This window comes from Anopheles ziemanni, chromosome 3, assembly GCF_943734765.1.
Source record: "Anopheles ziemanni chromosome 3, idAnoZiCoDA_A2_x.2, whole genome shotgun sequence".
Lineage (NCBI taxonomy): Eukaryota > Metazoa > Arthropoda > Insecta > Diptera > Culicidae > Anopheles > Anopheles ziemanni.
The window spans coordinates 97,111,277-97,125,333 of NC_080706.1; the positions used below are offsets into that span (position 1 = coordinate 97,111,277).

At 44.9% G+C, this 14,057-nt stretch overlaps 1 protein-coding gene across 2 annotated transcripts in view; it reads right to left on the reverse strand.

Moving 5' to 3' along the window:
* The window catches only part of LOC131288848 (MAP/microtubule affinity-regulating kinase 3-like), a 76,407-nt gene that overhangs the window by 51,308 nt on the left and 11,042 nt on the right, over positions 1-14,057 (reverse strand). For both annotated transcript variants that reach the window (XM_058318027.1, XM_058318025.1), the window contains exon 2: positions 7,734-8,910. In XM_058318027.1, coding sequence (XP_058174010.1) covers positions 7,734-7,901 — 168 coding nt within the window. In that variant the 5' untranslated portion in view covers positions 7,902-8,910. The remainder of the gene's footprint in view (positions 1-7,733; positions 8,911-14,057) is intronic.

Consider the following 14,057-nt stretch of genomic DNA (forward strand, 5'->3'; position numbering starts at 1 on the left):
ACAAGTCGGTTATAACAGCGTCTCGCATGTTCAACTCAATTGGAACTGCTTGGCGGTTTGGAAGCTGAGCAGTTAGTCCTTTGTCACGTTGGTATTCGTGAACTTTGGCGAGAGGAGCGTTACATTTGTCTACAGTTCTCCCTCGTGTCCGTTCCGTTTGCCCGTTTATCTGCCACGTTATTTATGATAGGACTTCTGATATCCATTTTTGGATCCAACAGTGATCCACATGAAGCCACGGGGATGGGGAGCTAGCAGGCGAACACGTGAACTACACACATTCGCAATCGAGCAAAGGGCGGGCGCGTGCGAATAACGCTTGACTCGTTGAACCGCATTGAGTACACCAGAGGTTGATCCAATAATTGGCAGCGTGCACATACCACACTACCATCCATACCTCTTACAGGAAACGCACCTCGCACGTCCCACTTACCGGAACGGACTAGTTACAACTGTAGCGGCAACACGCTGCCAGCAATAGAAACGCACACCAGAGCATGGCATGATAGTGGAGCCGTCAAAAATCAAGGGCATTCTTAACAACTGGCCATTTGACTATGCATTGAGCGATGAACTTTGTCTTTCTAAATCATACCCCACTGGGAGCGTCTTACCTTGAGTTCGATTATATTTCACTTTCTTTACCTCAACAAAGTAGACTTTTCCAATATAGCTAAAGTTTATAAGCACTTCGATGTCTGTCCTTTTTTAAGGACTTACCAAAATTGTTTCCATTGTTTACGTAGATAGTAAGTCCCCTCGTAAAGGGGATCAACATTTGAATTCTCTGATAATAACTTAGTGCTAAATAATACTAAAAATAAACTTTGAGTGCCAATTGCTACAAGTCGACCTTATGTCCCATCGTAACCCCTTCACTTCACGGAACCTCCCCTTTTCCACCAGATGGTCCACAAACACCATATTATTTCAAGAATGTTTATCGTTTTAATTTGCGTGTTTTGATTCGCACCATAATAACATCCAACTGGCACTCGGTTCTTATCACATTCGACCCACCTCAAGCTGTACTTCCTATCTCGTTCATAGGCTTGTGCAAACCTTGAGTAAAACAGCATGTGTTGACAACACAGTCGAGGGTTAGCACATGTGTTAAGGGCAGAGACCTGGAGTGGGGGAGAATTTTCCAACAATGTTTAGTAGTAGACTTCAACAAGCTACTTTGAAAGGATTTATTAGCCTACAGGCAATTTTCTGGGATATTTGTATTTTTAGCCAGCGTAACATGGATTTTATTAAAGTCTTAGTAACTACAAAGAAGCCTGCCGCTTATTGGTACCCGTGTTCATAGCCACAATCTTGAATCGTTACAGTAATCCGTCAACGGTCTAGTCTATAACAGTGCTCGGAAAGTTATCTCCCATCAGCTAAACCGAGGTGAGAGAGGGATGCATTTACCGTTTACCCGCCACATTACACTGTTGCATCTTTTGTGTACCCGAGGTGGTCGTGGGTGAGAATAAACAAAACTTATCGGTTTGTCTGATTATAGCCAGGATACAAACATCGTAGACGGAAGTAACGTTGCACCCCAAAAAGGTCATCGACGCCAAGCGCGGTAAATTTCCATCCGTTCGTGGCTTTCGGAAGCCCAAGTGTATTACAGAAAAAATTGCATCTAAATGCAGCGATGCATAAGGTAACGGAATTTTTCCTGGCACCATAAACGAATCAACAAAAACATAAGCTTTCCAGCCATGGACCAATCCGCCTGAATGACGATAACGTGCACTACACGACCTATGCTACGCTAGACAAGCTTTCGCATAGAAGCTTTATAAAAAGCTTGCCCCACGTTAACATCAGAAAGCTTACTCAACTGTTGGTTGGTTGGTTTGGTGCACGCGATCGTTTGACGATCGTACGAAGATCAACACGGGAGACGCGTGTTGTACCAACACACACGTGTTGTTGCTTGCTTGTTTTCTCGCGCCGCGAGAGCGAGCCTTGCAAAGCGTGAGTCATCCGATCATTCCAAACAGTTATATACTTCTACTTTTCTTTTTCTTTAGATTTCGGGACGTAAGGAAAAGGTGCAAAAAGGTCAGTAGCGATGACGTGCAGCGAGGGAGACCGGCCGTTCCGTTGCTTATTCGCCGTGAAGACGAACGTCGAAAACACATCTTTATTGCACCTTACTACAAGACGTGTCCACGTGATCAACCAGTACGAAGACGGTGTCTCTTACTTATGGTTGCCGCTAGGACAAAGTGGTTGTCAAACATATAAAAATAAGGTGAGTTGCCATTTCCAGTAAAACAAATCTATTATGAAATTGCAGGCTCAAATGTATCTTGAAGTTTATTATAAAACCAAATGTAGTGGTCCAGGTAGTTCGGTTCGGCATGTTCGGTAATTTTATGTACTTCCAAATATGACTCATCAAATGAGCAGTAAAAAGCACACACAGACACACACAACAAGGACTTACGAAAGAAGAAGATTGAAGACTTTTTTCCCGTTTTTAACTTGGCCTTAATTCTTTACACACATTTGTTGCATTTAACTTTTCGAAAATGTATCAATCCTCCGACAGAAAGGCCGTGTACCTGAATCGGTTACCAAAAATGGCCAACGCGATCGAAACGCCAATAGAGTCGATGATCCCTGAGTGCCATGTTTCTGCCCCTTCCTCTCGCCAAGAAGTTCACACGACCATGAAGGATGTGGCGCTTTGGGAGCACGTAAATCAGGCATCAGGAAAAGTAAATGGTATCATGTTTATTCGGAATGTTATCGAGCACGAAATTTATCAACCTCGCATCACACGCGTGGTTTGTTGTGCGAGCCGGTCTCCCATTCGTCAGTGTGTGTTTATACGACCGGACAACACACAACTCGCGATCAACTCGGCATCCCTCGATCACGCACATATAAACACGCGCGTGGACAAACCCGTCAACTAAACCCATTACTGCCGGCGTTTCCCTCACGCCCCTTTGCAGATTTTCTCTTACATTTTATTCCACCACCATCGACACATCGAGCATCGATTGGTCAAACTTGGTTTAATCATGTTGATTTTTTTTTCCTTGGATAAGTAAATATTATTCCCTTCGTTTCCAACTGAAACTGTTTGTCTCGCCAGGCGGCTATCGGCGCACTTCATACAACACATGTTACCATCGACACCAAAAACAGAAATAATAAAATCGCGGTTCATGTGCTGTAATAAGTGCTAAAAAGCAAACTGCACTTGCTGCAAATGACAGACACAATTGTAACTAGCCACAAACGGTCACCCGAGGACTCTACACCAACCAAAACCAAAGTCAAAAACAAGAAAATTGATTTTAAAAAACTGCAAGCAAAAGCCAGGTAATCATAAAAAAGCATGTAAAAACAAGTGGTTTACGCGAAGGCACTAATACTTCGTGTTGTGTTCGGTTCGTTTACGCCACCATCATCAGAATTGCCAATAATTGGAGCATGCAGTCCTGTTTGCGCACTGAGGTTGTCGACTAGATATGCGCACGTACGAGCTAATGTCGAACCGAATGCAGACAAGCCAGTTAACCAAGTTTCGATGGATGATTTTGCCGTTGCGTAATCGGTTACGGTGGCATTATGCGTACTGCAAAAAACCAGACCCCCGCTTGCAAAGCATAACTTCGCATTTTGGCAACTACAAAAATGAATGATAAATTTAGCCACGGAGTCGCCTTTCAAATTTTTAAAGATGAGTTTGAGATGAGAGATGCTGAAAAATCCTAAAGCGACGTTACGTTTGATAAAACATTTCCATTTTACTTCGTACATCCCGTGGGCGTTCCTTCCTGCTTCGTTTCGATTGCCAGACACAGTTTTCTTTAATGATTACTTTACCTTCCTGTTGCTTGCACATAATGCTGATCTTTCATTTTTCTATCTGAGCTAGAGCAAGGGAGCATAATTATCATAGAATTATTGCCCCCGGAACGGATAAAATCCGCCCAAAAAAATAATTATGGTTCTCGGATTTGAATAACCTCTAAGCGGTACAGTTTTCTTCCAGCGCTTGGATAACAACAATTTTACAGCGAATATTCTACTTCAACTTTGCGTTGTAATCTCTGATATTTTTTTCCGAATTTTGTGTGAAAGTTCGACGTTGAATGACTTTAACAAGAAAACTAGATAACTCGGATAGAAAAAAGGTTCCTTACGGTTCCTCAGCAAATGCAAGAGAAACGGAAGACGAGCGTCGAGCAGCAACGTTTTAAAAATAGCCATCGCAAAAATCCAACAACCTCGAGAGGACGTTCCCACGCGCGGCGCACAACACAACATCTCAACCGAGGCGGTGCCGGAGCTTAGCTTAGTTGTGCGGGTGAAAATATCTGTGTAACACAAGACGAAAGATCCCGCGGGAAAACGCCACGATCGGAAGGGTGGGGCATTTTCAAGGTGAGCTCTCAGGAACTGGCTGTGTTTTTAAGTGCGTGAGAGCGGAGGGAATGCAGGAAAGAGCGAAAACGACTTGCACGTTTTGGTACTTACTTTACCGAAATCGCGTCTGCAGAGTAGCTGATAGACTTGCGTTTTCCAGGCATTCGGAAAATAGCTTCGCATTCATTTTAAACGAAAGATTACTCTCTTCTTCTCCGTAGTATTTTGTAGGTTACAATTGCGCTGCCCAGTTGTGGCTTGCTCTTACTTTCTAAACACATTGGTTGTTCGCTCTGAACCTAAACAAAAGACATACAATCGTTGACAGACGATTTAAATCGACGTTTGGCTTTCACATCAAGCGCATTGCATATCAAGCACAGTGGTCGTATAGACTCTCCGCTGCGACGCATTACCGTTACGATAGTTTAAGATATTTAACTGGTCGTTATTTGCAACATGCAGCGCTTTCCATATCTAACAAATTCAAACCGACATTAAATTGCCTAACCGGCCGCACCCATCTTACCTACGGTGGACTCATCACTCGGTGCAGGCGTGCTTATAAGTCATCAGGGGAACGCCAGTCGTGTATCATTTCAACAACGCCAGGCCAAATCCACCCGAGGAGCAGTTTGAAGAAGCAAATGTACGCACGTGGGGAGCTGTGGCCTCAAGGCCTTATACACATACAAACCATACCAGCGCACCAACCACCGAAACACACAATCATGCAAAGCAATCCTCACTGGAAAAGGATTGTGTCTCAAGGGTGTTGAATTTCCTTTTCCCTCCCCCGGTGGACGACCCCAACCGGCTTGTGGTAGTCCTTGCGTATATTTTCATTAGAACCGTCACTTCCGTCGACGGATCGGAAGCGCAGCGGGAAAAACGTGACGAAATGGAGCTTTCCTGGCGCTGCACGCCACCGCACCGCACCGGAGAAAGCCAGCAGCTTGACTTTTTCCGAGAATAGCGTTTGTGCCCTCGGAACGAAAAACCTCCGTCATCAGCACAACTCATTTACGATGCATATTTAATGAGCGCTGCTAAGAGTGCCTAAGTGGGCGTAAAACGCAGCCAGAGCATCATCTCCCCCGCAAGGAGCCTCCGCATTTCTCCCAAGACAAAAAAGACAAGATGAAGCCAGCGACATCAAACACGCTATCAGAAGAAGGTATAAGATATATCTGCTTTTCGTTTCTGCAAGCTCCACTACGGAAAAACGTCCGACTCAGTGAGTGGTGCAATTAATTTGCCAAGAATTCCGCGTGGCCCCACCTAGACATGACACCTCGTTTGTTTTAATTCGTGCCACACACACCTACCTACCTTTGCGATAAACTGAGCAGAAAGTGAGTATATCCTTTTTAAAATTCAAAACTAGAATCGTAACTTCACGCAGAAGCCCATCCTCGGAGCCATGCCGGGCGGGGTTTTATTTATATTTTCACGACGATTTTCCACGGTTCAAACGGGAACCTTACGAGGACGCGAGAGTTGTTTACGGAACTGACGTGGAGAAGTGGGTAGAAAATGTATGTACTCACCAGCGACTTTAGGGATGGATGGGTGGAGAAAATCGAGGCGTTGCAGATACTACGAGCTCGTGCTCATAATGAAATATGCAACGCATACGAGATACACGTGCGACCATCGGCAAACGCTGGAGGTACATAATTCTGCCAGAACAGAGACAGTAAACAAGGCAAGTGCTCCTGCGGGATGTTTTTCGTTTGCAAGATTCGTATGCGACGAAGGCCACAAAATATACTGTTATTTTAAGCTAGGCGAAGGAAACACACAACAACAAGAATATTTTGAAACGGAGGATATAGTCACAGGTAATGAAAAAATCATGCCTTCTGTAAACAAACCCGTAACCCGGAAAACCAAGGTTTAGAATGATGTCACAGTAAAACTACTTTAGCTCACGCGTAATCAGTATTCATGATCCTTACACTAAAGATCAAGTTTGTGTCTTCCTATAGCTTTCCGCAAAGTACAGGCCGACATCACCTCAATGTGTACAGGATCTCTATTCATTCAAGACCCGGAGGCACATCAATCTAAATGAGAGCCTTTTGTGCAATATGCTGCTACACATCCTCACATAACAAAGGTTGATCTATCTGAGAGCAAGTGAAGTCGTTTCCATGCCGGAAAGCTTCATCGACAAAGTTGTCCACTGCGATTCCATTCTCTGAGCACGTGCCTTTTATTTATTGGTGTTCCCAACCAAAACAATCACGCAAGATTTTCGGTGGCAAGATTCACGGTATTCCATTTTCCTCCCCCGATACGAAGTGTCGGCATCCCGATGTATGTTTTCCATTTGGAAAGCTGCAAGGGTAGCGACTTTATCTTCACTTACCTTGCTCTACGCACGTATGACTTTTCATTTACTCCGAGGCAAACGTTGTGCATTATTGATTGCAACCACAACTGGTGGCCTTTCGGAAAAAAAAATGTCACAGGTGGAGGGAAAAATATACATTGTTAACAAAACCCAGCCAGAAGTGGAACGTGTTCGAATTTCCGTGACAAAATTCGTTTTGTTTCCAATGACAAGGTAAAGGATGCAATGAAATCAATCTACAGTTGAAATTGCTTGCGTTTGACAAACGAATATTGGTGTAACGGACAGATTTTCCCGATAGCGGAAGTTAAGCCTATTTGGATTCGTGACAAGCTGCAATTCGTTACTGTAATTGAAATCGCAGTACAACACACAACCAAATATTTAAATTACTTTGCAGATTAAATTAGATAGGCAAAGATTTGGCGGTTCTTTTTCCTTTTCAAGGGCAAAATGAGCCGAGGAGTTCCTTTAAGAACGATTTGAAACTAAACAAAAACATATTCATTGGAAAAGTCGTTTACGTTAAGCAGCTTAAACCTTATTCCAGCACCATTATTTTTACATTAAGATATTTTGGAACGTCAGACATGACATGAACGACAAAGATCTTTGGACGAATATATTGATGATGTTGGTGAAATATGATACAAGTTTTGCTAAAGAAAGTATGAGTCGAAAAATAATTTAACATAACGGACCGTAGCAGGATATTCGGACGGATATCGTAAACATTTCAAACTTTGCACAGACTTTTCGCCCGGATAAAAAAGCATTTGACAACCACATTTCCCACATTTTCCTCCAGGTACATAGCATAGTCGACAAGACATCACTCCCGGCGTGAATTACACTGAAACCATGGACAGGGCCAACGTTTCGGCATACATAAATTGGCAGCAATGAGATTTGCAGGATTCCAGGATGATTGTTATGCAGTGAACTAGAAAGAAACTGGCGAAGGCTTGGCTTGCCGACTTACCCGACTGGTGGACGAGCGGATCGATTTGTTTCCGGCCGAGTTGCTGTGCGAGTGCGATTTCGGTTCCATCTGGGCGGCACACGGCACCGGGGCTCCACTGTTGGTGATGTGGTCGGCCGGCAGCGACTCCGGCACCGTCTGCAGGGTGGTTCTCATCGTGGCTGACATGCTGGAACGTTGCGAACTGTCTTCGAGAGCGCTAGAGTACTGTGTTCGTATTTGCTGCAGAAGATGTTGTGAATGCGTTGCGCGATGCTGCCACTTCTCGAGTGTGTTTCTCTCAAACGGAAGTGAAGAAGGTAGGAAAAACTAAATTTTCTATTCTGTTACCGATTTCACTGCCACTTTCCAAACTCACAACTCCGGCCAATCACTTAACTGCCTTCCGCAATATCTGCTTCAGGAGCGCACTCGGCAAAGGGATTCACAACACAAGGATCGCTGCTGTGCATAGGATCGATTCAATTCCACACACACACACGCACACGTATACAAACAGGCCTAGTGCATTTCACTTCTCACTGCACACAAAACCCTAGACACTACCGCATTCAAGGATACGTTTTTGCACAAGTAGCAACTCACTACTGGATGGTTTTTCGACAGCCCAAAACTTGCGATTCCTTCGATTTTCCTAGCGAACTTAAAGGAAATCTTCTCTGGGGCGTGCGGGTAGGAGCGCAGTGTTTGCCTCACGCGAAACGCGGCGTCAATGCATTCGATGAAAAAGCTCCACGATGTACGAACACGACCCACACCTCCTTGCCACTTTGCAGTTTGGAAGCTTTCGAAGGCGTTGCAAGGAATACGAGCCGGGGGGGAACCCGAAAAAGAGCTCGAGCTCCTCAACGACGACGGCGCTCGGACCGCTGTTGGGTGGTAGATTTTTTCTTCTTCCTCGACTGCACCAACTTACATTCCATCCTTTGGTGGCAGGCTCGTTCACGAGGGGGGGAGGGGTTGGGACAGTATTTGGCCACGGGAACGAACGAGTGTGTTGAGTGTGAGGATGTTGGCCGGGTTGCGCGCTGTGTAAAAGCGACTCGTCTCCCGGATTATACTGGCAGCTAGAAGATGAGGAGGATCGACGTTGTATCTGATACTTTGAGGCTGCCTTTTCGCCTCTCCGGAAGAGAGCCTTCACTTTTCAAAGATTACAACACGAACATGCACACATCTGTTCTCCGTTGCATGGTTTTTGTTCATTTTCACCAATCAATGGAAATCGATACGGGTTTGAAGCAAGAAGAGAAGAAACAATTAGTATTTGATAAGGCTGAGTTTTCAAACATCAACTTTGAGAATCAGTTCTTAAGACACATAGAAAAGTTGTGAACTTCACATTTATAAAAGAAGAAAATGTTAAACTTGTCCAATGGATTGAACGAAAAAGAGATTATCATAGTCCACTGAATGGAAAAACAGCTATGATGTAAAAGCAAATCTAAACATTGACAAGATCAAGAGCGTTTTGAGTAAGGAAATTCCATAGACGACAATGATGATGATGATGAAGACGCTAGCGGCCGCAAGTCTGGTTCGAATATTTTCTGAAACAAGAAAGGAAAAAAACATGATTAGTATCTCAAGACCAATCCAGCAGGAGCTCTTCTTTCGAATAAAATAATTAAGAATTAAGTCTGTTGAATAAGGAAGTAACAGCACCGATTGTAGATTATGTAAATATAGGTTGAAGTAGTTTGTATTAAATCGGTTCGCTGGTGAGAAGTTTTGGTTTTGGTGGCATGGATCACGAGGAAACTTCCGAGCTAACATATTTGTCACGGAGAAGCTCTCTAAGAGATCAAACGCCAGGAATGAGAAAGGGCAGATGTCTTCACTATGTACAACAAAACGTCACCTTTCTCCACCGATGAGAAAATGGACCCTCCGCTAACGCTTCGTTCAAAAACATCACTATATCGGACTTGAGACACAAAGTCGTTCGGTTTCTCCAAACACAAACGTGCGTGTTTTCTTCACGCTCGATGGAATTATCACATTGAAACGGATGAAGAAACACGATCATCATCCCGCAGCAACCATCAATCGATTTTGGATGTGGATTGCGTTGGGTTTGTAGTTGGTTCGACTTACTTGATTAGCACCTTAGCTTTTCCTTGACATCGCTTCCCTTACCTTCCAACAACATTAACTGCCGCCTAAGCGCTTTCTTTGAATGTATACCGGATACCAGTCTCCGCGGACGCATGGTAGGTCTTGTAGACTTACTTATGCGATCCGGTTACTCCGGCCCTTACGGGAACATGGAATCCGAAACCACAACAGCCATTTACTTTACCCTAGCAGTTACTCGTGCGTTCTGGAATTACAGATACCTTACAGGATTTACGCGAGCGTACGCGCAACCAGCATCCATTAACGTCAGAAAGGAAACGAGCTCCAATTCTCGCAACCGAAATGAAGGTATCTTTTCCAAAACCCGCTTTGCTTCCGTTTTGATGCTAATTGACGTGTAAAGCCACCCAAAAGCTTAACCACAGAGGACTACGACATTGCGGCTTGTGTAGGTAGTTCCCGGAATTAAGCTGGAGGCTTCTATTTGGGTTGCTTTCAATCGATAAAGCTCTTTCTTCTCAGTAGATCAATAGCATCGCGTCATCTTTTTTAGGCAACAGTGAGAGAAAATTGTTTAGATACAAGACAAGGTACAAGGCACGAATTTCAAGCCAACTCCTAGGCCTAAATAGTGTAGGTCTGCAAACTTTCATTAACATGAAGCAAACATTACCCATTCGTATGACATGGCATTGGCGACAATCCAAAATTGAGGTAATTTGAATTTCTCAAAACATAAAAATATGAAGTTGACAACCCCAGCTGTGCTTATCACAACGTGCAAACATAGCCACGTCTCCACCGGAGAAGGTAAAACGGAACGATGTGCTTAAAAAAACATTTATGCTTCGGAGCCTTCGTTACTAATGCGTATCTTTTACGTCCGTGCAGTAGTAGGTTCCATTTGCTACCCGAGACGATGTGCGATTCGCGTGTCAGTTGTAGCAGAAAGCCACGCTACCATTTCGCACGTCTCTCCTCTGACCGCTCAAGGTTACACGCTACCAAAAGGGACAAGGTAGCTTTCTTGTGCTAAATACATATATGCCAGACCCAATACCAGACGAATACCAAAAACGAAATGCGAATTTCCAATCGATTCTACGCAGAAATTCTACTCATGAAAATTGAACGATTGAACTCGACTATGCTAATATTTGAGTACTTTCAAACAAGCAGCATTGCCTTTCAGAAAACAGTAAGGCGTAGTTACACTTATTGGTCGGGAAAAGATAGTCCACATCATCAACAGGAAAGACAAACGAAACAGATACGAAATTGGCCGCAGTAGTTGTGCCGGGGAGGTGAAGGTTGCCTGCCTGTCGGTGGCCTCTATGGTCCATGTGGCCCCATCAGGCAAGTGTGACCGACATCCACGGCGTCACCGAATCGCGCCAATGTCGATTGACTCAAGCGTAACGCCGTGTAACGATACGCGGGTTGTACCAGCCGGATATAGCTCTACTACGAACAGCAAAAAAAAAAATTGAGTTGCAAAAAGGAAACAAAAGGCGGTAGTGTGTTAAAACGAAAACCAGTTGGAATCGATTCGGGGTCGTTTAATTTCAACAAACAACAACAGTCGCTGCCAGAACCAATCCCATGTTTTCCTATCTCTTGAGTACAGGGGGCTTCTGGAGGGCCTCGGAGCAACTTCATCCGTATAGACGTATGGAACAGAAAAGTTCAAGTGGTTCTCTCTCATCAGACTACTAACTGTAGTGGAGAAGGAAGCTCTCAGCTACGGCAAACTGATTGGATTATGAGCTCATTCCAGGGCTTGTCCTTTTCATTTTATTCGCCAGCCGAGGGGAACGAAAGGAGATTGGCCGGCATTGGCAAGCCGAGAGAACGGGAAGGATTGGATGAGGATTAGTAGTAACCACTCGTTGCCGTGGGATATTATATAATCTATTGGCCGGCGTGAAGCGGTGACACGCAGACACAAAACTGATACTGGAGTCCTGGGACTTTGGAGGAACACCAGGCGCAAACTCGGTAGCATTTACCGACCGTAATTGCATGAAATTTCTATTAGATAAAATGAACACGATGAGCTTGAGGGGGGGTTCAGTCCGGGACGGGTGCTTTTCCACCGAGCCCTTTCGGCATACCCTGTGTAGGGTGCACTGTGACCAAATGCGCTTGGAACTGCCTCTACCTCAATTCCAGTGTGTCAAGAACGAGTGTCGATTGATTTTTCCATCTCACCCACCCCCGCTCCTCACCCGACGGAGGAGAGGGGATTATTATTCAAGCGTGGCACACGACGCCCCCCTCCCCCACATCCACATGCGAACGGCTCACCCTACCGATTGATTTTCGAAAGGTACTACAGCACGATGCTCCACTTCACGGTTCAATGGCTGACGGCAATCGAACGTACGAATAAACAACCGAGCGAACCGGCCCAAAGTTTTGAAGTAATTAATATTTTAGTAACAGTATGGGAAAAAGCTCCCTTTTCGCTGCCAAACCGATCCTACACCAAACTGCATTCAACTGTTGTCCTAGGGATATGAAGACTACTCGTAGCCTTATCCGGTTGAATTATTGATCTGAAATACAATATAAGCCCATCATTCTTTTCACCATCAATGTATAGGATAATTCCCACATTTTATGACGTTTTGATGAACGGTAAATATTCGTAGTGCCAGTGGATGCCAGGCTAGAGAATCGAACCCACGACATCTAGTGTGGTGTGTTCCTATGCTACCACAACTCCATGACCATGCCCCCACTTAAACACTTCAACACAACGTGTGATATGAAGAATAAAATATCAGGTATATCTTTAGCTCGGCCGCAACTCATTTCCTACCAAGAACAACCACAAGTGGGTTTGGTTTGCTGGTCGTCCAGTTTCAAGTCAAGGCCGGTGGCAGACTTTACCGCGGCACGGCTAATTAAACACCCGTTCACCTACAAACAAGCAACACCCAACACATAATATTATATCAACAGGAGCACGACGATGGTGCAGAAGCATTGCGACGTGCCGGCACGTGGCACATTGTTCTCCACTGCGTGTTCTTCCCTTCCTCCAATGCGACATAAAACGCATAAAACACACAGCATTAAACGACAGCGGCGGCCAACCAACGAAAGTGGGGCCCCGGTTTGGGGCTATCGTTGAGCCCATCGATTTCTTTCCCTCTCTCTTTTCCGTGACTCACTTTCTCTCTGCCAACCGTTGGAGTGATTGACTACTGAGCCAAACGACACAACGTCGTCGGCCCAGACTGCCCGACGGCACTGATTACAATTCCCAAATGGCGACCGTGAATCCAAAGGACGACTTAAAGCAGACGCCAAGGGCCGCTGGAAATTAAACTGGACACGAAACAGTCAAAGCTTGACGGCTCTCCGGTTGAATTCAGGCTTTCGCTTAGCGGCGCTCGTCCGCGACGGAATTGCTGCAGTGGCTTCGAGTTGATGACTCAGCAGTTGACGAGCCGGTGTCAGAGACGGGCCAAAATTCAGCCAGTCTGACAGCGAACTTCCATTTGCTTTGCGGTCTCTTTCTCCACACAAACTTCCATTCCTTATCAACGTGTGCTGGGAGAGCTCTGAAAAATCGACAGGCGTACGTCCGCCGGCTGTGATGGGTTTGATGGATTGATGTCTACACAACTTCCGCTACGTCGCCACGGCCCTTGCCGGGCTGTTGGTTAGTTCAGTGAACTTTAAGAAAAAGTTTAATCCATCCGTCAACCCTTCACACCCGAGCGATCTTTTCGGGTTGGAAAGAGAGCTAGGCAAGTCCGCCGGTTTTCCCCCCCAAAAAGCTTAAAAAACTCTAATCTCTTTTCTCCACAGTTGAATTTGAATTACTTTTGGGCAAGAAGTTTGATAAGTCAAACCTCGTACCAACGGCCTGTTTCGAGAGAAGGCGCCTCACTCGATTGGAACACTAAATTGGAGCTGTATGAGATAGCATTTATCGGACAACTGAACGCGGTCGATATCCGCAATGACGTAAAAACAAAGCCAAGCAACAGCTTTCAATGTTTGATGAGATTAGAAAGAAGGCATGAACAATTGATGAAAAATCAAGAACATAGGAAACTGCCAAGCGCAGAATGAAACAACATAAGTTCAAGAAGTAGAACGTGCACGTGGATTTTGGCACAAGTTGATCGTGCTTTTGGCGAACAACTCATATTGCTGTAATAGAGATGGAACCGAGATAATTTAACCAATTTTCGGTTTCGCGTATCAACTTCTCCATTGACCGGTACA